This window comes from Echiichthys vipera (assembly GCF_963691815.1).
Source record: "Echiichthys vipera genome assembly, chromosome: 1".
NCBI classification, from domain to species: domain Eukaryota; kingdom Metazoa; phylum Chordata; class Actinopteri; order Perciformes; family Trachinidae; genus Echiichthys; species Echiichthys vipera.
The window spans coordinates 39,775,036-39,795,500 of record NC_139826.1 but is presented as its reverse complement, the minus strand read 5'-3'; the positions used below and the strand labels follow the sequence as shown (position 1 = coordinate 39,795,500).

Genomic DNA, 20,465 nt, shown 5'->3' with positions numbered 1-20,465 from the left:
GGAGGTGGAGTGTTTACTGCAGATTTGGTCGATGAAAAGATTCAAAAACAGTCGACAAGACGCACAAAAACTCCGAGGTCTACGGAAAGATCTGGAAACAAAGCCACGCATCGCCATGACGTCATCAATGCGTGTGACGTGTTACGGCGTGATGACGTATAGGCAGCAAGAAGCATTCTCCGAGGCCCAGGTAGTGTGAGTACAAACGGGCCTGGAGGGGGGACAAGGACCCTAAAGCACGGGGCACGGGACGGAGGCACAGTGGGAGGGCGCCTTTAATCTGTGTTTATCTTCAAAGAAAAGCCCGTGAATGCTCTCATGTGTCCAGGTCGTCGTTCTCCTCAAAGCAATTTCAGGTTTCCCCTCTCATCCAAGAGGCTTCATAAGATCATGTACGCATCTGACCAGGCTGGACCAGGACCAGGACCAGGACCAGGACCAGGACCAGGACCAGGCTGGGACTGGTCCAACTAACTGGTGTGGAGGCCGATGATGTCAAATCATGATGACAAAGGGTTTCAGTGACATCATCGGCCCTGTGAGGGCTTAAATACCTGGATCTCCACACCAGTTAGTTGGACCAGTCCCAGCCCGGTCCTGGTCCTGGTCCTGGTCCAGTCCCAGCCTGGTCCTGGTCCTGGTCCTGGACCTGGTCCTGGTCAGATATGTACATGAACTGATGAAGCCTCTTGGATGAGAGGTGAAACGTCTTCCTGACAAAGAACCAAGTCCAGTTGCTTTGAACTGAAATTGCTTTGAGGAAATCAAAGAAACGCTTTCATTCTTACTCCAGAGCAGGAGTCAGACCTCCAACACTGCAGGTTTGTTGTGCTGTGGAATAAACGGCTTGCTACTGACCACATCACACACGTCTGAACAGCTCACACACACACTTCACTTCACATTCAGGCGTGTTTCTGTAATGCACACACACACTCTGCTGTTTGGTACCTTCAGGTTGAGCTGCTGGAAGTACTGGTCTCGCTGTTGGATCTCGTACATGCAGCGCTGCAGGTCTCCATGAAGCTGGACCCTCTCCGCCTCCAACTGTCTCACCACCTCGTCCGCCCCACTCCGGCCTGCCAGAACAACCGTTTCCTGCAGCGAGGAAGGGAAACATACCGTCAAAGACTGAACGAAAGGATTCGGGTTGAAAAAATGAAAGAACTGACAGTTATTTAAAAGTCTTTACATTTGAAACTTATGCAAAGTTATTCATAATAAACTAAACTAATGTTTTCTTAATCAGCCTCTTGTACGTAACAACATGAATCTTAAATGGTTTAGTCAGTAGGCGATTTGTTCATTTTAACCAGGGGACAGTCCTGGCATGTTTTGTTCAACTGCAACTACTGAACCACCCAACGAACCACTCTCTTGGTGTTTTTTATACCGTCTAAAACAGGGTCCACACAAGCCAAGGTCTCTAACACAGGGTCAACACAAGCCAAGGTCTCTAAAACAGGGTCCACATAGGCCAAGGTCTCTAAAACAGGGTCCACACAAGCCAAGGTCTCTAAAACAGGGTCCACACAAGCCAAGGTCTCTAAAACAGGGTCCACACAGGCCAAGGTCTCTAAAACAGGGTCCACATAGGCCAAGGTCTCTAAAACAGGGTCCACACAGGCCAAGGTCTCTAACACAGGGTCCACACAGGCCAAGGTCTCTAACACAGGGTCCACACAGGCCAAGGTCTCTAAAACAGGGTCAACACAAGCCAAGGTCTCTAAAACAGGGTCCACACAGGCCAAGGTCTCTAAAACAGGGTCCACACAGGCCAAGGTCTCTAAAACAGGGTCAACACAAGCCAAGGTCTCTAAAACAGGGTCCACACAGGCCAAGGTCTCTAAAACAGGGTCCACACAAGCCAAGGTCTCTAAAAAAGAACATTTTCAACTAAGGGCGCACTCACACTGTCCATCTGTACCGTGCTCAAACAGGTTTTCTGGGTAAAGCCTAGTACGTTTGACCAGTGTGAGTGCAACCGTACCGCGCCTAACAGTGGCCAGCTAGCCGTCCACGGCCCGTTTGGGAGAGGTGGGCTTTTGTAAAGCACGTGCGCACGTGTACGAGCACGAGGCCTACGGCGGTTCTGAGGTCATTTCCTGTGCGCCTGTTGGGACATAGAAAAAAGAAGGAGGGACCATGCACGGACATTTAAAACAACGGCGGTGAAAGGTTCACGTTGGTGTGATGCGGAGGTGGAGTGTTTACTGCAGATTTGGTCGATGAAAAGATTCAAAAACAGTCGACAAGACGCACAAAAACTCAGAGGTCTACGGAAAGATCTGGAAACAAAGCCACGCATCGCCATGACGTCATCAATGCGTGTGACGTGTTACAGCGTGATGACGTATAGGCAGCAAGAAGCATTCGCCGAGGCCCAGGTAGTGTGAGTACAAACGGGCCTGGAGGGGGGGACAAGGACCCTAAAGCACGGGGCACGGGACGGACGCACAGTGGGAGTGCGCCCTAAACATCCCCTCTGCCCTGCACTCTCTCTGCTCCTGGTGGAAGGAGATCTCCTCAAATATGTTGTATGTTTCAGAGGATTAAACACAATAACTAAAATACTGCCGAACAGCTATGAAAGGCATCACATATGAAGGGAGAACATTTAGATAACTTACCTTGACTGGCAGTGAGTCCTTCCTCTCGGTCTCAGATCTACACAACAGAACAAACGTTATTATTACAACATTCCTCTGCCATTTGCAGAACAACGATGCTAGAATCCACAAGTGTTTCCATGCCAACGGTATGCAGACCATGTGAAAGCAGCAGGTGCACAAATATCAGACCTCCTACATGTTGCCAGGGTACGTGACACATGTTCTCGTTTCTGTTGCATGGAAAACAAGTTGAGCCAAGAGGTTTCAGGAAAGGCCACGCTTACTAAGAACTCGCTGTGGTTCGCCAAACTGCACACGCGCTGATATATGCAAAACAACACGGTAGAAGGTAGCACAGTAGGTTTCTCTTTAAGGGCGCACTCACACTGTCCTTCCGCACCGGGCCAAAACAGGTTTTTCAGGTCAAGCCTAGTGCGTTTGACCAGTGTGAGTGCAACCACTCCACGCATAACTGCGGCCAGCTGGCCGTCCACGGCCCGTCTGAGAGAGGTGGGCTTTTGAGCGCGTTTGCACGTGTACGAGCACAACGCCTACGGCGGTTCTGAGGTCATTTCCTGTGCGCCTGTTGGGACATAGAAAATAGAACGACGGACCATGCGCGGACATTTAGCAACAACAACAATGGCGGCGAAAGGTTCACGTTGGTGTGATGCGGAGGTGGAGTGTTTACTGCAGATTTGAAAAGATGAAAAGATTCAAAAACAGTCGACAAGACGCACAAAAACTCTGAGGTCTACGGAAAGATCTGGAAACAAAGCCACGCATCGCCATGACGTCATCAATGCGTGTGACGTGTTACGGCGTGATGACGTATAGGCAGCAAGAAGCATTCTCCGAGGCCCAGGTAGTGGGAGTACAAACGGGCCTGGAGGGGGGGACAAGGACCCTAAAGCACGGTGCACGGTGCTGAAGGACAGTGTGAGTGCGCCCTAAGGAGCTTACTTATCTCCAGTTTGCTCTTACCTCAGATCTGCCGTTTCTTCCTGGTAGCTGCTGATTTCTTTCTCATGTGGCGGTCTGTAAGTTTGCATCTCCTGCCTCGCCTCCTGCAACAACATCAGCATCAGTCAGACATCAAACTATTCATCTGAGGGGGAAACAAACGTTATCATACTCCGGCCTCGTCCACACAAACAGGTGTTTTTGTAAGCGATCTTTTACGGCCCCCGGTTAAAAAGAATTCCCGTCCTCACGACCGGTGCAAAATTTGGCCCAAACAATGTCATGCAGATGCCAAAAGCAGTGGGTGGCGACAGCCCTCCTAACAGGAAGGCCGTTTTAACCAATCACAAGGCTGGAAACATTCATACCGGAAAAACAACCATGTTGAACCGAGGCCGGGCAGATTCCTGCGTGTGGACTGACAGCGAAGGTGAGAAGTTGCTAAATAGCACCATCATGTTGTGACATCAAACAATTTCGACAAGAAATTGTGCTTTTTTCTTGGTTTTCCTGTCCAACACATGACATGACGGCTGAAACCTGACCGGTTACAAAAAACTCTGGTTTCAGAAGCCCACAACTGCAGTCAGGTGCGGATGAAAGGCCAAACCGTGCACCGTTTGTATGGACGGCCCCTGAATTTCACAGACACTAGGAAATGTGCATCCCAACAACAAAACACCATGCAAGACGAAGCAATGACGTCTTAGAAAAATAACCAACAGCCCGCATGCTAAAATGAAACACATCAGAATGGAAGTGCAAGCAACGGCCACACTCAAACCACAGCTGATGACTTGACTTACCAGCCCGTCTCTCTCACTCTGGAGGGCACTTCCTTTCGACTTCTCCACGCTCACTGAGGAGACCGTCTCAGGGCTCGACCCTAGCCTGGACTCAACCACTCTCTTGGCCCCAACCAACTCATCCATCAGCCGGTCACGATCATTTTGTAGGCTGGCCATGGATCTGGAGAACGCCGACAGCTGCCTGCTGTACCTGTCATTCTCCAGGACGACCTGCTTCAGCTCCTTCTCCTTCCCTGACAAATTCTTCGACAGCTCATCCAGCAACTTGTTCAGCTCTGTGTGCGCGTCTTTGCTCTCCAACGCTTTTAGTTTATGAACAAGGACGTCCCTCTCTTTGGCAAACATCGCCAAGTCCGACACGGCGTCCTCCAGACTGCGCTCGACCTTGTTCAAGGCTGCCTGAGTCTCTCGGAGTTCTTCATCATATCGATTTCTGAGGACCTTAAAGTCTTCGATGAGCTGGTCTCTGTCATTCTGCAAAGCAGCCATGGCTTTGCACATGGACTCATTTTGAGCCCTCGTGTCTTTGCTTTGTGTCTTGGCCTCCGATAGCTGTTGTTCCATTTGGAGCAGGTCCTTGGCGAGCTCCGCCACCCTTTGATCGGCTGTCTCTCGCTGGTTTCTCATCAGCTCCACCTCACGCTCGAAAGTGTCCAGCTCACTGTTGTATTTGTCCTCAGCTTCCGCCAGGCTTTTGTCTGTTTCACTTTCCACCAGCTGCATTTTTCCCTTAAGTTCATCGATGAGGATTTTCTGAGAGAGAAGTTTCTGCTGGAGGTCGTTGCATTCAGCTGCTTTGGCTGCCACTGCTTCCTGCAAATCCGTAATGACTCGGCCTTCGTTTGTTGCGGCTCTTTCCTTTTTCAGAGTTAGAGTATCAGCCTCCAGGCTCCAAACCTGAGCTTCCAGTTTGGAAATCTCTGCTTTCAAATTAGTGCTCGTCTCTTCTTCTTTTTGAAGTTCCCGCCGAGACTCTCGGTGTCGCTTTTCCGCGGCGGCCTTTTGGTTTTCCAGGGTCCTGATGACATCCTGCTGCTTCTTCAGCAGCACCTTCGACTGGTTGTCCTTCAGGAACAGAACCTGATTTAAATCCTCTCTGTAGCGCACCAGTTGTGCCCTGAGCATAGCGTTCTCTGAATTGAGATCGTCCATTTGATGTAACAGTTTCCTTATTTCATGTTTAAGGCCTTTGGTGGCGCCACCTTCGCCATCACCAGAGCCCTCTTTACCCTTTAACACTAACTGACTCTTTGCTTCAAGTATCCTGTATTCTGACATCAGTCGCTCCCGTTCACTCTGTAGAGACACCATCGAGTTCTTGAATGACTCCATCTGAGCAGCCATCTGCTCCTTTTCCCCGACTGACCTGTTAACTTTAATTTGTAGACTTTTGACCTTTGCTTCGAGGCCTCTCAGCTCTACGTCGGCCTTCTCTCTCTGGTAGCGTGAAGACGTTAACCTGTCCTCGTACACTGCTACTTGGGTGCGATAGTTAGTCTGGAGTTGCTCTAGATATCCTGACATCTGTCCGTCTCTACAGGACAGCAGGGAGGAGATCTCAGCGTCTTTGCCCTGGAGGAGTGTTTTCAGTTGCAGAGAAAGTCCCTCCTGCTTCTCAAAGTCAGCTTGAATCTTGTCATTTTGAGACTGTAAAAGAATCAGCTGAGCGTCTGACTCTGCATTTATCTTCTCCGTTTGTTGGAGATTCAGCTGCAGCTGGGAAATCACATTGTCTTTGTCAGCAAGCTGTCGGTTCAGTGCGCTTTTATCTTGTTCTATTCTCTCCGCGTACGCGCTGAGCTCCTTTACCTGCACAGCCGTGAGCTCTGCGGTCTCAGAAAGTTCCGCGTTGCTTGCGCTCATGACGAACAGCTGCCTCTGCTGTGCGGCGGCAGCGACAGAGTATTCGTTGAGAGTCCTCTCCATTCTCGACTTGGTCACTCGTAAGTCGTTCACTTCTTTATCTTTCACCCTCATGTCTTCCAGGAAGCGTTTGATCACAAACCCCTGTTCCAGGAGCTGGTTATCCTTCTCGTGTAACGTCTTTTGGTACACGTCACCCCAAAGTTTGGAAGCATCTGCGCCTTGAGGAGTGGCGGATAACGCGGAGAGCTTCGCCTCGTTAGTCTCAGCTGATCTTTTCAGGGTGTTCATCTGTAGATCTTGGGAGTCCACGTGCTGCCTCAGCTCGTTCACTTTTTGACTTTCTTTATCGTTCAGGTCCTTCAGGTCATCTATCTGTTGCTGTAACATCAACTGATTCTCCAAATAAGTGTCGTACTCTTTCTCATCGACGTGTTGTGATGGTTTTGTGTTCTCCGTGACCTGATCCTCAGTCTTTTGACTTTCTCGTGACATGTCCAGAGCCAGCTGGTCTCTCTCAGCCTCGACACTCAAAACCTTCTCCGCGGCCTGCTGGAGGAGGTTCTTGTGTGTAACCAGCTCCGCCTCCACTAGTTTACCTCTCTCCTCTAAAACGGACACTTTCTCTGAGCTTTTCTTCGCTTCTTTCTCCAAGTGTTCTCCGGCCGATCGTGCGCTCTTCAAAGAGCTCTCCAAATCCAAAATCACTTCCTGATATTTGATGCAGTTTTGCTGCAGCTGATTTATCTCCTGATGCTTCTCTTTCAGCAGCTCTCGTAGTTCTTTCTTGACGTTCTTGGAGCCCTCGCTGCCCCTCTGAACCGTCTTCAGCTTCTCCTCGAACTCCCGGACTAATTTGAGCTGCTCCTCCTCTTTCTCTTGACGGACTCGACTGCTCATCTCTTCGCTCGCTGCCAGCTGAGAGGACAGCTGCGCGTTCTTGGTTTGCAGAACAGAGATCGACTCGGTTAGCTCGTCGATCCTTTCAGAGTTCCTAAGGATCACGGTTTCCAGGTATTCATTTTCATTTTTCACCTTGTCTGAAATCTCTTGGACATTTTCAAGCTCCTCCTGCAGAAGACACTTGTCGTCCTCCAGGATTCGCACCTTCTCGTTGAGGCTGATGGCGTCTCGGCTGTGTCTGTTAATAATCTCTTTGAGCTCTTTGATGTCGTCGTCTTTCTTCCCCAACTGCGTCTCATGGTCGTTCTGGATCTTCTCTATTCTTTCAGAGAGGTTTTGTTTCTCCTTTTGTAACAAGTTGTTGATTTCCAACTGAGCTCCGAGTTCTGTTTTCTGGGCCTCAATCTGTCCAGTCAGGGAGTTATTCAACCTGAGTGCTTCGTCAAGTTTTAGCTGCATGTTGTTTGTGTACGAATTCGACTCCAAGTGGTTCTCTTCCAATGAACAGCGAGCTTCTTCGAGCTTTTCTGCCAGCTTGTTATTTTCAGCCTCCATTTCAGCGAGCTTCTCCCCGAGGTCCTCTGAGGACTCTCTCAGTCTGCAGAGCTCAGCTTCCAATCGTTGCTCTTTATCAGTCAGCTCGCACACGGCCATTTTGTGCTTTTCTGCAATTTCAGTCAGCTCTTTTTTAATTTTACGATTCTCTTCTTCCAGCTCCTCCATCTTCTGCCGTTTCTCTTTGGAGAATTTGTGCATCCTCTCTTTAATTCCCCTGTTTTCCTCCTCTGTCTCTTTAAACTGCTCGTCCAGAACCTCCTTCTCAGTCTCAAGTTTGTGGATTTTTCTGAGGGCCTCCTGCCTTTCTCTTTTCGCCCCCTCCAAAAGCTGCCTCATCTTATCCATTTCACTGCTGACATTTTCATAAGCTTGTAAAAGAGACTCGTACTCTTGTTTTAGCTCCGCGTGCTTTGACTTCCACTTGGACAGCTCCTCTGTCTGAGAGTCCTTCAGAGACTCCAGCTGGCAGGAGAAAGCCTGTTTCTGCTGGGTGATGCTTTCGATAGTTAGCTTTAAACTTTCACAGGCTGCCGAAAGGCTGCGATTATCATTGAAGACGCCATCGGCTTCGGTGCTGAGCTTGTCTTTCTCCTTGTTCAGAGATGAGACGGAGCTCTCCAGGTCCAGGTTTTGTTGTCTCAACTTCAGCACTGATGATTCCAGAGAAAGGTACTCGGCGTCTTTAGCTTCCTGTGTGGCCGACAGCTTTTCTATCTCTTCTTTGAGCGTTGTATTTTCCTTCAAGAGTTCTTTCCTCGAGACTAAAGCAGCTTGAAGTTTCCTGGTCAGGAGAGCGACTTTGCTTTGGTTGTCCTGAGCGTTCACTTTGGTGCCATCATCTCGAGACTTCTGCAGCTGATCGGCCTCTGTTCTCAGCTTCTCAACGGTGGTTTCATGCATTTTAACCTGCTGATTTAATTGCAGTTCAAGTGCAGCAATAAGTTCTTCCTTTTCTGAAATCAGAGCCTGAGAAACTGACAAGGCATCGTCTCTCTCCTTCAGTTTCGCTTCAAAGTTTTCAGCAGGGTTGCAAGACAAACTGACGTTAGCATTGTCCGCTTTGATGCACGTCTCAGGTTTGTTTTCATGCAGCTGCTCATTTACTTTGTCCTTCAGCTGCTCGTTCAGCGAGGTTACCTCCTCTCTGAGCCCATCGATTAACCTGAAAGCATCTTCTGTTTCTTGCTTCAACAAATCCAAACTCGTTTGTTTCTCAGTACAATGTAGCCGTGCTTTCTCAAGCTCCTCGGTCAAAGCACTTTTGTCGTCGCCGAGCTGCAGCTGCGTTTGTTCCAACGTCTTTTGGAGGTTTGAAACTTCCAGGGATCTCTGGGAAACTAAAGCAACCGTTGTCTCAAGTTCTACTTTCATCTCATGGCTTTTCTCCAAAAGAGCCGTGTTCTGATCCATCAAGAGTTGATATTTCTCTTGGTTTGTGTCCGGTCTAGACTCAGAGATGCTCAGCTGGGTCTGCAACACTTCGTTCTCATTAAATAAAACTTGCTTCTCCTGTTGCGTCTGCAGCTCGGCCACTTTGACGGTTTCTTGATATTTCTCTAATTCTTCCACTTTCTCTTTAATTTCTGCACGAGCGTTCTCTAAGTCATTCTCCACCGTGAGAAGTTTTGATTTCAAAGCTTCTGCTCTTTGCTCCGTGACGCGCAGAGCCTCGTCTTTACCGGACATCTCAAGAGACAAGCTCTCAAATTTAGATCGAACATGTTCTAGCTCCGTTTGCAGGTTTGACAGAGAATGACAGTGGCTCTCTTTCTCAGCCAGAGACATCTTCAGATCTTGTAGAGTTGTATCCCTCTCCTCAACCAGCTGCCTTAAAGTCTTTAGCTCATCTTGATCAGACAAGGAGCTTTTACGGAGGACCTCCAGTTCCCTGACCTTCTCGTCAAAGTTCAACTGGACGGCGTTCAGCTCATTTGTCTGCTGACAGCGTTGTTCCAGGAGAGCCTTGTAGTCGTCTTTGAGTTCAGCGAGTTCTTGAGTTAGTTTAGTTTCATTCTCTTGAGCTTTCTTCAGCGTCTCTTTGCGTGCCAGTAACGCAGCCTGGACCTTCTTCTGCAGCTTCGCCTTTTCAAGCTTCATCTGTGCGAGCTCCTTTTCTAAATCCACAGCCGAATCAGCGGAGGACGATTTGTCCTTCAACTCATCTTTACATGTCTCGATTTCCTCTTGAAGCTCTTGTAATTTCTGCAGCCAGCTCTTCCTGTCTCGCTCAAACGCTTCTTCTCTCTCAGCGGCGGCGGACTGCAGCTGCTCCACGAGGGAGCTTTTCTCCATCAGAGTTTTCAAAGTTTCCGACAAACGCACTTCTTTCTCGTCGAACGCCGTTTGCAGAGTTTGTTTCTCTGACCGTAATTGTTCCGCGAGTCTTTCACTTTCCGTTTCGGCGGCCTGAGCTCGATTTGTTACTTCCTGTAACGTATCTTGTAAAAGTGAAACCTCCGTTTTGTCGTTTAATTTCTCCTCTTTCTGGTTTTCATACTGCTCGAGTTTTCTCAACAGCTCCTTTCTGACGACGAGCGCGGCCTGAAGCTTCTTCTTCGTCGCCTCTTTTTCTTTAATCACTTTGGTCAGTTCGCTCTTCAGCTCCTCGTTTTGGTGAATCAGCTCAACCGTCTCTGAATCCTTGGACTCGATTTCGCTTTGAGAGCGTAAAATATGTTCCTGGAACTGCTGAGAAATTTCTTGGAGCCTCTTCGTGGAGCTTTCGTGTTTTTGCTCCATGGTTAACAACTCTTCTGTTAGGCGTGTTTTCTCCTCGCCAAGTTTCATTCTCTCACTTGACGCAGATTCGATGACTTGGGCGATGGATGCATCTTTATCTCTTAACTGCTGACTAAGTCCGACAAGTAATTCCTTCTGCTGACTTATCTGAATGTTCAAACACTGTATTTGATCATCTTTCGCTTGTGATTCCCCGTGTACAGACGAGTGTTTGACAGCAGCTTCTTTCACTTTCTCTAACTCGGCGCTGAGCTGAGTCTGGAGATGCTCTACCATCTCCTGCAGAAGAGCGACTTGCTGACCCTTCTCGTCATCACACCTCTCTTCTTTATCAAGTGCAGTCTGTGTTTTTTGCAATTGTGCGATAGTTTCATCCAACTCGTTTTTCAAAGCATCTACCTCGGACTCGTGCCCCTCTTGAAGTTGCGTTATCAGGTCCTGTAAAGAGGTTTTTCCTTTCTTTGAAGCGGCGGATCTCTCAGACGCAGTCGGCGAAGAGACAGAAGAATCTTTGCCGGTGCCTTTTTTTCTCGCTACGAGTTTTTGCAACTCGTGGTCTGCAGCGTTTAGAGCCTGTTGCAAATACCTGTTCTCATTATCTTTTTCCTGGACGGATGCTAACACCTTCTCCAGTTGCGTCCTGGATGCTGACGCCTCCAGCTCTTTTGCACTCAGTTGATCAGATCCCTGCCTAATGGCGGAGGACGCCTCGGCTAGTTTCTCCTGTAAACTGTCCAAGTCTACTTTCAAAGCGCTCACTTTAACATCTTTAGTTTTCATTTCATTTTCAACACTTTGCAGTTGCTCTGCGAGAAGGTTCTTATCCTGTTTCTCCCTATCCAGAACTAACAGCCACTCTTTCTCTGAATCCTGCAGAATCTGCTCTATCTTTTGAATGTTGTCTTTTAATCGACACACTTCCTCGTCTTTGGCACTAACCTTTGCTCGCAGGCTCTCCTTCTCGGACACCATTTGCTCCATTGTTTGGCTCATGCTGCTGGACTGCTGCTCCATTTGAACCCGCAGCTCCCCCTGTGACGCCCGTATTTGATGATGTCTCCTTTCCACCTCTTCCCTCTCCGCGATGTGTTTTCTAACTTCCTCCTGCAAATGCGTGTTTTCATTCCTGACGGCCGTGAGAAGCTTCTGGTGCTCTTCTTTTGACGAGCTCATTTCGTCGTGCAGTCTCTTATTTTGCTGCTCAAGTTTCTGCATTTCTGACACCAGCTGGGACGTGCGCTTGGCCTGCGACATGTACTGGCTGTTAATCGCGTGGAGAGCCATTTCTCTCTGCTCAAGGTTTTCCGTCAGTGAATTCATTTGGGCCACGACTTGGAGATGTTGCGATTTGAGTCGTTCTATTTCAACGGTCAGCAGTGACACGCTGGCTTGATGGGAGGCAAAAGCTTCGTCCTTTTCCTTCGACAGACTGGAGTTCAGGTCTTCAGACTTCTCCAGTTTGCGATGGACGGCATTTAAGTCTTTCGTCAGTGTTTCGATTGTGTTCTTTGCCGTCTGGTGTTCAATTTTGGCGTCATCCAAGAGCCTCTGAAGGTCGGACACCTCATCAATCCTTCGGGACAACTGCTCCTTCACAGCTTGCATCTGCTCCAAGTTAGCCGCGTATTTCTCTTGTAGGTTGTCGAAGGCCCTTTGTGTTTCTTCCGCTGACTTTCTGAGGTTTTCAGCCTCAGTGGACAGCAGATGAATCTGACTCTGTAGCTGCGACACCAACTCTGCACTTTCCATGAACTGAGTTTTGAAGAGCAAAGCTTCATCCGCTCTTCTCTCAACGTCCTGCAGAGACTTCGATTGGTCCGAAAGAGCCGCCTCCTTTTCATCCAGGGCCTTTTTCAGAGTTCGCGCTTCAGATATCTGCACTTGGAGGGTGCTGCTGAGCTTCGTGAGCGATTCTTCGAGATGCGCGGTCCGTTCCTTCAAGGTCTCACACTCGGCCTCTTTGGCTTTTAGATTTAAATTGAGATTCTCAACGGCGGCGGAGGAATGACTTTGGTATTCAAGGTTCAACTCTTCCTTTTTCTCTAAAGTGTTTTTCAGCACGGAAGACTCTGAAGACAGACTGTCAACTTGTCCTCTGAGCTTACAGACAGAGTCTTCGAGCTCTGAGACTTTTGCACTTAAGGTGACGTTGTCATCTGCTCTCTGTTTCAGCTGCTCCTCCTGCTCAGAAATCACACTGTGGAGTCGCTGGATCGAATCCTCCTGCTGTTTCAGGCGGTCGTCTTTTTCTTTCATAACCAAATTAAGCCTCTCCGTCTCTGAGTCGGCAGTTTTGAGTTTGCCGTCACCGTCACAGACTGCAGTTTTGAGCCGCGTCACCTCTTCGTGTACTTTGGACAACTCTGTCACTGTTTTCTGGAGCTCAGATTTGAATCGTGTATTCTGCTCATTCAGTGCTTGGATGTTGTCTTTAAAATCAAAGATCTCTGTTTGTCTCTGGTTCTCCTTCTGTGTCAGCTGACTGTTTTCTGCGGTGAGTCTCTGCACAGCCATCTTCAGATTCGTAATTTCAACCTCCGTCTCCGCACAGTGCTCGTTCATGGCACCGAGCTGGCTGCTGAGCGAGATCACCGACTCGTTTCTTTTATTCAGCTCGTCTTTGTGGGTTTCACACTCGTTTGTTTTTTGCTCCATCTGCTGTTTCGCCTCCGAGAACTCTCGCCTGAGCGTCTCTACCTCTCCCTGCGTCTGAGACAGGAGGGCTCTCTGTTGGACGACTTCATTCTGATAAACGCCACACTCCTCTGCTTTCTGCTGCAGCATTGCGTCCTTCTCCATCAGCCCTGACTTGAGGACAGATCCTTGCTCCTGAAGCATAGAAACAGTATCCTGAAGTTGCAGCAGTTGGTTCTGCTGAGCCTCCAACTGTGAACTTTGTCGACTAACTTGACTTTTAAAGCCGTCAAGTTGCTTTTCTAGACTTTGAAGTTGTTCTTCTCTCTCCCTTAACGATTTCGACAGACGAGCACATTCAGTTGTTTTCTCAAGCAAACCTGCAGAGTTCGACTCTTTGCTCTCTCTCAGGATCTTTTTTAATTCATTTTCCGCGACGGTGAGCTGATCCTTTTCCTTCAGAAGGTCCTCAATTATCTTCTGATTTTCTGAGATTTGAATTTCAAGGCCAGATTTTTGCTCCCGGAGTGAATTCCTCTCAGTCGTTAGCTCAGAAACTGATTCGGTGTGCTGTGCCAACTCCTCTTGTAGTCTCTGATTGTTTTCTGTTAGGCTGCTAATCTTGACGCCCAAACTCGAGTTCTGTTCAAGAGTTGCTTTGAGCTGTCCGTCGAGGTTGGATTGAATCTGCGTTTGATGAGCTAGCTCCTTTTCTCTGGATTCACAAGCGGCACGGAGTCGGTGATTTTCCTCTGTCACTGCCTGGATGTCGCCGTTTAAGCCGGCCAGCTCCGTTAGCCTCAGCTCCGCGTCAGACTCGAGCTTTCTGGCGTTCTCTTCCATGACACGGATTTGGTCGCTCAGAGCCTTAACAGTGTTGTTTCTATCGTTCAGTTCGTCTTTGTGTTTTTGACACTGTTGCGTCACATTGTCCAACATCTCTTCTCTCTCTTTGATTCGCTGGCGAAGTCTCGAGTGCTCTTCATTGAGTGATTCAGCTTCTGCTTGTAGCTCGGATACAATCGTTCTCTGCTGTTTGATTTCATTCTCCAGACTGTGGTACCCTTCCTGTTTCTCTTTCAGCACGGTGTCCTTCTCCACTAACCCAGACTTCAGACTGCATTCCTGTTCTCGCAGCAGAGAGAGTGTTTCCTGAAGTTGCGTTTGCTGCTTTTGTTGGGCCTCCATCTGCGCTCGATGCTCACTGACCGTCCGCTCTTTTTCTGCAACGTCGCGCTGAAGCTGCTCCACCTCACAAGTCAAGCTCTGAACTTGCTCCTCCATCTGCGCTCGATGCTCACTGACCGTCCGCTCTTTTTCTGCAACGTCGCGCTGAAGCTGCTCCACCTCACAAGTCAAGCTCTGAACTTGCTCCTCCATCTGCGCTCGATGCTCACTGACCGTCCGCTCTTTTTCTGCCACGTCGCGCTGAAGCTGCTCCACCTCACAAGTCAAGCTCTGAACTTGCTCCTCCAGCTGTGTCACCGTCTCCTCCCTCTCCCTGAGTAGCTGGCACAGATTACTACATTCATTGGTTTTTTCCAGCAGAACCTCTGAGTTTGAGTGCGTGCTTTGTTCAAGAACTCGGTTTAACTCGTTAGTTCGCAGAGTCAAATCCTCCTTATCTTTTTGGAGCCTTTCGATTACGGTGTTGTTTTGAGAATGCTGCGTTTCCAACGTGGACACTTTTGCTTTCAGGGAATCCTTTTCAAGCGTGACTTCTGAAATCGTTTTTGTGCTTTCAGTTACCTCCAGTTCAAGTCTCTCTTTTTCTTTCGTGAGGAGATCGACTTGGTTCTCGAGACTGCGGTTGAGTTCAAGAGCGGACGTGACCTTCTCACTCAGCTGATTAACGTTCTGCTTCTGCAGCTCGAGCTCCTCCACCAGCCCTTTCTGTTTCCCTTGCAGCTGCTTTTTCTCCGCCTTCGTGCTTTTTAGCAGGTTCCTGAGTTTGTCGATATTCTCAGATTTGCTTTGAAGTTCATTACTCAACTTCTCATTTTCACAATCCCGGTTTTGTAACTCAGCTCTGAGTTTCTGCCTCTCGTCCTCGGCCTGTTTGTCCGTTGTCTTGAGTTGGTTTTCTAGTGACGCTATGGTTTCCACTTTCTCCTGTATCTCCTCTCTGATGTGCGCCTCACTTTCTACTCGCTGCTCTAATTGTTTGGACAACGTCTGCAGTTCGTTATTGCATTTGTCCACCTGTGCCAGAAGTTTGTTCTGTTCATCCTTGAAAGACTTCAGTTCTCTCTCATACATCTGTTCTTTATCATTCAGCTGTTGCTGTAGTTGCTCGCTGCTGGTGTTTTTCGCCTGTAGCTGCAGGAGGAGTCCTTCTGACTCCTGCAGCTTTTGGGCGGATGACGTCAGCTGTTCCTTGAGTGAAGCGACGTGTGTTTCACATTCAGAGAGGTGATTACGATGGCTCCCGAGCTGTTTCTGGATCTCCCCTCGAAGGTCCTGGATAGTTTTCTTGTCCTCCTCAGCGTGCGTTATCAGACGTTCCACCTCAGACGCTTTAGACTCTCTTTCCTCTTTGGCTTTGATCAACTCCATCTCAGTGTCTTTGAGTTTCTCCACCAGCTCCGTGATCTTGTTATCCAGGCTTTGCTGGTCTGACGTCTGTGAATCTCTGAGGATCATGGCCTCCTGCTCCACCTTGCTCAGTGCATTTTCTACACGAACCAGGTTCTCCTCTTTGAGTTTGACCTCCTGCTTCAGCACCGTGACCTGTTCTGCATACTCTTCCATGTTGCAAGAGAGCGTCGATATCTCCTCGTCCTTTTCCAACACGACATCTTTAAGCCTGTCAATCTCCCGCTCGCAGCTCTGCAGGTCGTGGATGAGCTGGGCTCGTTCTTCCAGGTGGGCAGAATTGAGTTTGTCCAGATCCTCGTTTGTCTGATCGAGCTCAGTTTGTAAAGTTTCGATGGTGACTTCCTGCTTTTGCGTCTGAAATGGAGATAAGAACAATGATGATGAAGCATCGAGTGAAGCAGTAGAATTTGGATCTTTAGCCTTATAAGATTATTGTGTAACACATATTCATCATGTTAGGGCGCACTCACACTGTCCTGCTGCACCGGGCCAAAACAGGTGTTTCGGGTCAAGCCTAGTGCGTTTGACCAGTGTGAGTGCAACCGCTCCACGCATAAGCTGAACGAGAGAGGTGGGCTTTTGTAGAGTGCGTTTGCACGTGTACGAGCACGACGCCTACGGCGGTTCTGACGTCATTTATGTGCGCCTGTTCAGACATAGAAAAAAAAAGACGGACCATGCGCGGACATTTAACAACAACAACAATGGCGGTGAAAGGTTCACGTTGGTGTGATGCGGAGGTGGAGTGTTTACTGCAGATTTGGTCGATGAAAAGATTCAAAAACAGTCGACAAGACGCACAAAAACTCCGAGGTCTACGGAAAGATCTGGAAACAAAGCCACGCATCGCCATGACATCATCAATGCGTGTGACGTGTTACGGTGTGATGACGTATAGGCAGCAAGAAGCATTCTCCGAGGCCCAGGTAGTGTGAGTACAAACGGACCTGGAGGGGGGGACAAGGACCCTAAAGCACGGGGCAGGGTGCGGACAGACAGTGTGAGTGCGCCCTTAGTGTCAAGGAGTATTAACTGCAATCCACGCACGCATGATGAGTGGAAGGAAATAAAGACGAATGATAAAATCCCACCTTCTCCTTCAGCGCGCTCAGCTTCTGCGTGAGGTCGACAACTTCCGTTTTCAATTCAGAGCACCGTTTCTCTGAAGTACCGCATTTCTTGGAAACGTCCTCAAGCTGCGAAAGAAAGAAACAAATGAATAAATTGTCACTGAGTATTGAACTGTGACAGACGAACAGAAGAAAGGAGTCGAAGCTCTTACAGCGTGCTCAGTCTGAAGGAGCTTGTCAGACACGTCTTTGTACTGGATTTCTTTCTCATTCAAAGATTCTCGGAGGCCGTTTATGAGCTCGAGTTTCTCCGACGTCTTCGCCAACGTGTTCTCCTTCTCGATGAGGGAGCTCTCCAGGCACTCCTGTGTGTTACTCAGACTAAAAAACACAATCAGATCCGTTAAAACAGACTCAGTGGCAACATTTAACATCAAATTATAGACTGTAGATAGCGGGGAAACCAGTCGGGCGCATGTTCCATTTTACTCCTCTCACATTCAGACCGTGGATGCATTAAGAGAGCCCCTATCATTCCTTTAAACACTGCTCAGAGGTGCAAACAATAAATACAAGGTTCACAATCCTTCAGTACAAATGGTTGATGAGATCTTACTTTACTCCACAGTTATTTCATCGCATTTACCCCGCCTCGCGCCCAATGTCAGCTGGGATCGGCTCCAGCTATTAAAGGGAAATATAACACACTTGTAAAGATGTGGGACTCATTTATGGAGTTCCTAGAAGGAGATGATTCCATGACAGCTTCCAGTGGTGTATTGGTCTGCACCGTTGATGACACAAATCGACGGGGGCAGCAGCTTTAGCAGGGGACCCCAAACTTCCCTTTCCCGGGCCACATTAACCAGCTCTAACTGGGGGATCCTGAGGCGTTCCCAGGCCAGTGTGGAGATCTAATCTCTCCACCTGGTCCTGGGTCTTCCCCGAGGCCTCCTCCCAGCTGGACGTGCCTGGAACACCTCCCTACGGAGGCGCCCCGGGGTTCATCCTTACCAGATGATCCTGAACCAGCTCAACTGGCTCCTTTCAACGCAAAGGAGCAGCGGCTCTACTCCGAGTTCCTCACGGATGCTGAACTTCTCCCCCTCTCTCTAAGGGAGACTCCAGCCCCCCTCCTGAGGAAACACATTTCACACGCTTGTACCTGGACCTGGTTCTTTGGGTCCTGACCCAGCTTTCATGACCACAGGTGAGGGTAGGAACCAGGACTGAGCGGTAGATCCAGAGCTTTGTCTTCCTCAGCTCTCTTTTCGTCACAACGGCGCGGTAGAGCGACTGCAGCACCGCCCCCGCTGCTCCGACTCACGAACTCACGCTCCATCTTCCCCTCACTCGTGAACAAGATCCCGAGGTACTCGAACTCCTTCACTTAAGCTTGCTAATTTAGCTTGTAGTGGCCGGCAGGGATACAATACTACACAGTATGATATGCAGTAATAAATGCTCAAGACAAAACTATATAAAAAAAACTCTCATCTGGATAGAAAAAAGTGAACAGCTTACCCTTTGAGCTGCTCGTTGAGGCTGCTAACCAGCAGCTGATGCTTCTCTGCATCTCTGCTCTGTTGACTCCGGACGCTGGCGAGTTGGCTCTGGAGTCTCTCCGACTCATTCTGTGGCGGCAGAAGAAGACAGATCAATATGCAGAGATGAAATAAAGAGCACTGATAGAGAAACTCTCACTGCGCACAGACGTGGACGACAGCAGACCCGCTGGAGAACAGTCACTGTTGTTCTCATCATATCAGAATCGTTCATTATCAGATATTTATTTTCCCATTCGTGTGCTAATAACGAACTTTTAAGATTCACCGTTTTTGACAGTTACAAAGATCGTGATTTTACAACACCCAGTGAGTCTGCGACACAACGTTGCACTTGAGATTAAAAGCACACCACACCATTAGCCGTCACCGCCAGAGGTGCTCTCCAGCGCACACATACACGAGAGGCCCAACACACCTGAGGGACCCAAAATGGCTGCTCATCTTCATCTACATCAAACGTCACCTGTGTTAGAGGGGTCTGTTACAAAGTCCTCGTCCTCGGGGGAGGGGAAACATGCAATTCACTCATGGTTTCCTTGGTTACTCATAACGACTAAAAGCTACATTTACAGTGAGTTCATATTTAACAAGGAAATGACTGGCTTAACCCTGGGGTAATGACATATATGTGAGGTTGGGTGGGGATGTACGCGGTGAGGTCACCTGTAACGCCTCGATGCGGGCCTGCAGCTGCAGTCGATCCTCCAGGTCCTGACAGCGCTCCTCCAGGTTCAGGATCTGCTCCTGCAGTTGGTTCCTCTCCAACTCCAGCTCGTCCACGACAGAACGCAACCCATCTGGAATCATCGGCAGAGAGAGGAAGTATTAGGGATTTGACATAAACAAATAAAAGCCAGTCTCAAGTGAAGGTCATTGAAGGGAGGGTGGATTCAGCTGCTCTAATAGGATCAATTCAGCATAAGAACAACAGCTGAAAAGCATTGTACCGTATTTTACGCACTATAAGGCGCACCACACTATAAGGCGCATAGAACAGACGCTACAGTGGAGGCTGGGGTTACGTTAAGGACCGCCTCTAAATGCATTGATGTTAAGTTTGCGTGCTAGCGCTGTTGCCTTCAGTGGAACAGTGATCGTACGGACTCTTCTACTCGCTGCTCTCTGTTCAACAACCCACTGTTGGAGTTTGTCCTCCAGCTGCAGCCGTCTCGCTCTGTTCCCTCTAAACTCTGTTTAGTCTTCTTTACTCGGCGCAGGTCGTTGCTTCCTCCACTTCGGCACCATTGATTGGTTCATGTTCAACTCTCTGGCTGCTGCTCTATTCCCGTGTTCTGCTGCGTGACTAATGGCCTTGAGTGTAAACTCTGCGTCGTAAGCGTGTCTCTTAACAGGAGCCATTTTGGGCTCTTTACACAAACACACACATGGAAATGAAACGGCACGCTTCACGCAGTCGTATATCTCAACATGCACCGCGCGTTACTTCTTCTACGGGGAAAACAGAGTCGGCGGCTGCTCACCGTAGTTGGAGACCTGTTGTGGCTCAATATTGGTCCATATATAAGGAGCACCGCATTATAAGGCGCACTGTCGGCTTTTGAGACATGTGAAGGTTTTTAGGTGCAACTTATAGTGCGGACAATACAGTAAGTATGAGTGAAACAGGCCGTCCTATCAGTATTCTACACTATTACTGTTATATTTGTTGAAAGTTTTGTTTTATAAATAATAAAATATCTGAAGTTGCCCGAGTGTCCACCCACTTTTTTAAACTGGTCTTGAAATATTCTGTTTGGTTTTCTTATTTCTTATGTGGTGGGACTTGACCTTTTTACAATGTGACAGTTCTACTGTTCTGGTGTAATTTGGGGAAAGAGGTGAGAGTCTATAGGAAAGGTGAATCAGTGGGAAGCTTTGATCAGAGTCTAAAATCAACTCCGTCTCTTTTTGAGCTGATTAAAAAGACTTTCTGCAGCAGATTCATTGATTAAAAGACAGGATTTGAAATGCAACGCAAGGGTTCAAGGTTCAAACATGCAAACAGTCAAAAAGTACATCCGTCAGCTTCCGTTTTAAACTCCCCAATTATAATTTCCATTTCAGGGCGCCCTCCCACTGTGCCTCCGTCCCGTGCCCCGTGCTTTAGGGTCCTTGTCCCCCCCTCCAGGCCCGTTTGTACTCACACTA

At 48.6% G+C, this 20,465-nt stretch overlaps 1 protein-coding gene across 4 annotated transcripts in view; it reads right to left on the bottom strand.

The window, feature by feature from the left end:
• The window catches only part of LOC310946797 (uncharacterized protein), a 46,836-nt gene that overhangs the window by 5,394 nt on the left and 20,977 nt on the right, over positions 1-20,465 (bottom strand). For 2 of the 4 annotated variants that reach the window (XM_083913349.1, XM_083913350.1), the window contains exons 17-25: positions 18,981-19,114; positions 18,733-18,780; positions 18,274-18,383; positions 16,962-17,130; positions 16,771-16,875; positions 4,382-16,033; positions 3,597-3,679; positions 2,631-2,667; positions 952-1,098 (exon numbers count right to left, since the gene is read on the bottom strand). In XM_083913349.1, coding sequence (XP_083769475.1) covers positions 952-1,098; positions 2,631-2,667; positions 3,597-3,679; positions 4,382-16,033; positions 16,771-16,875; positions 16,962-17,130; positions 18,274-18,383; positions 18,733-18,780; positions 18,981-19,114 — 12,485 coding nt within the window. The remainder of the gene's footprint in view (positions 1-951; positions 1,099-2,630; positions 2,668-3,596; positions 3,680-4,381; positions 16,034-16,770; positions 16,876-16,961; positions 17,131-18,273; positions 18,384-18,732; positions 18,781-18,980; positions 19,115-20,465) is intronic. The other 2 variants (XM_083913351.1, XM_083913352.1) reach the window with 1 other exon arrangement.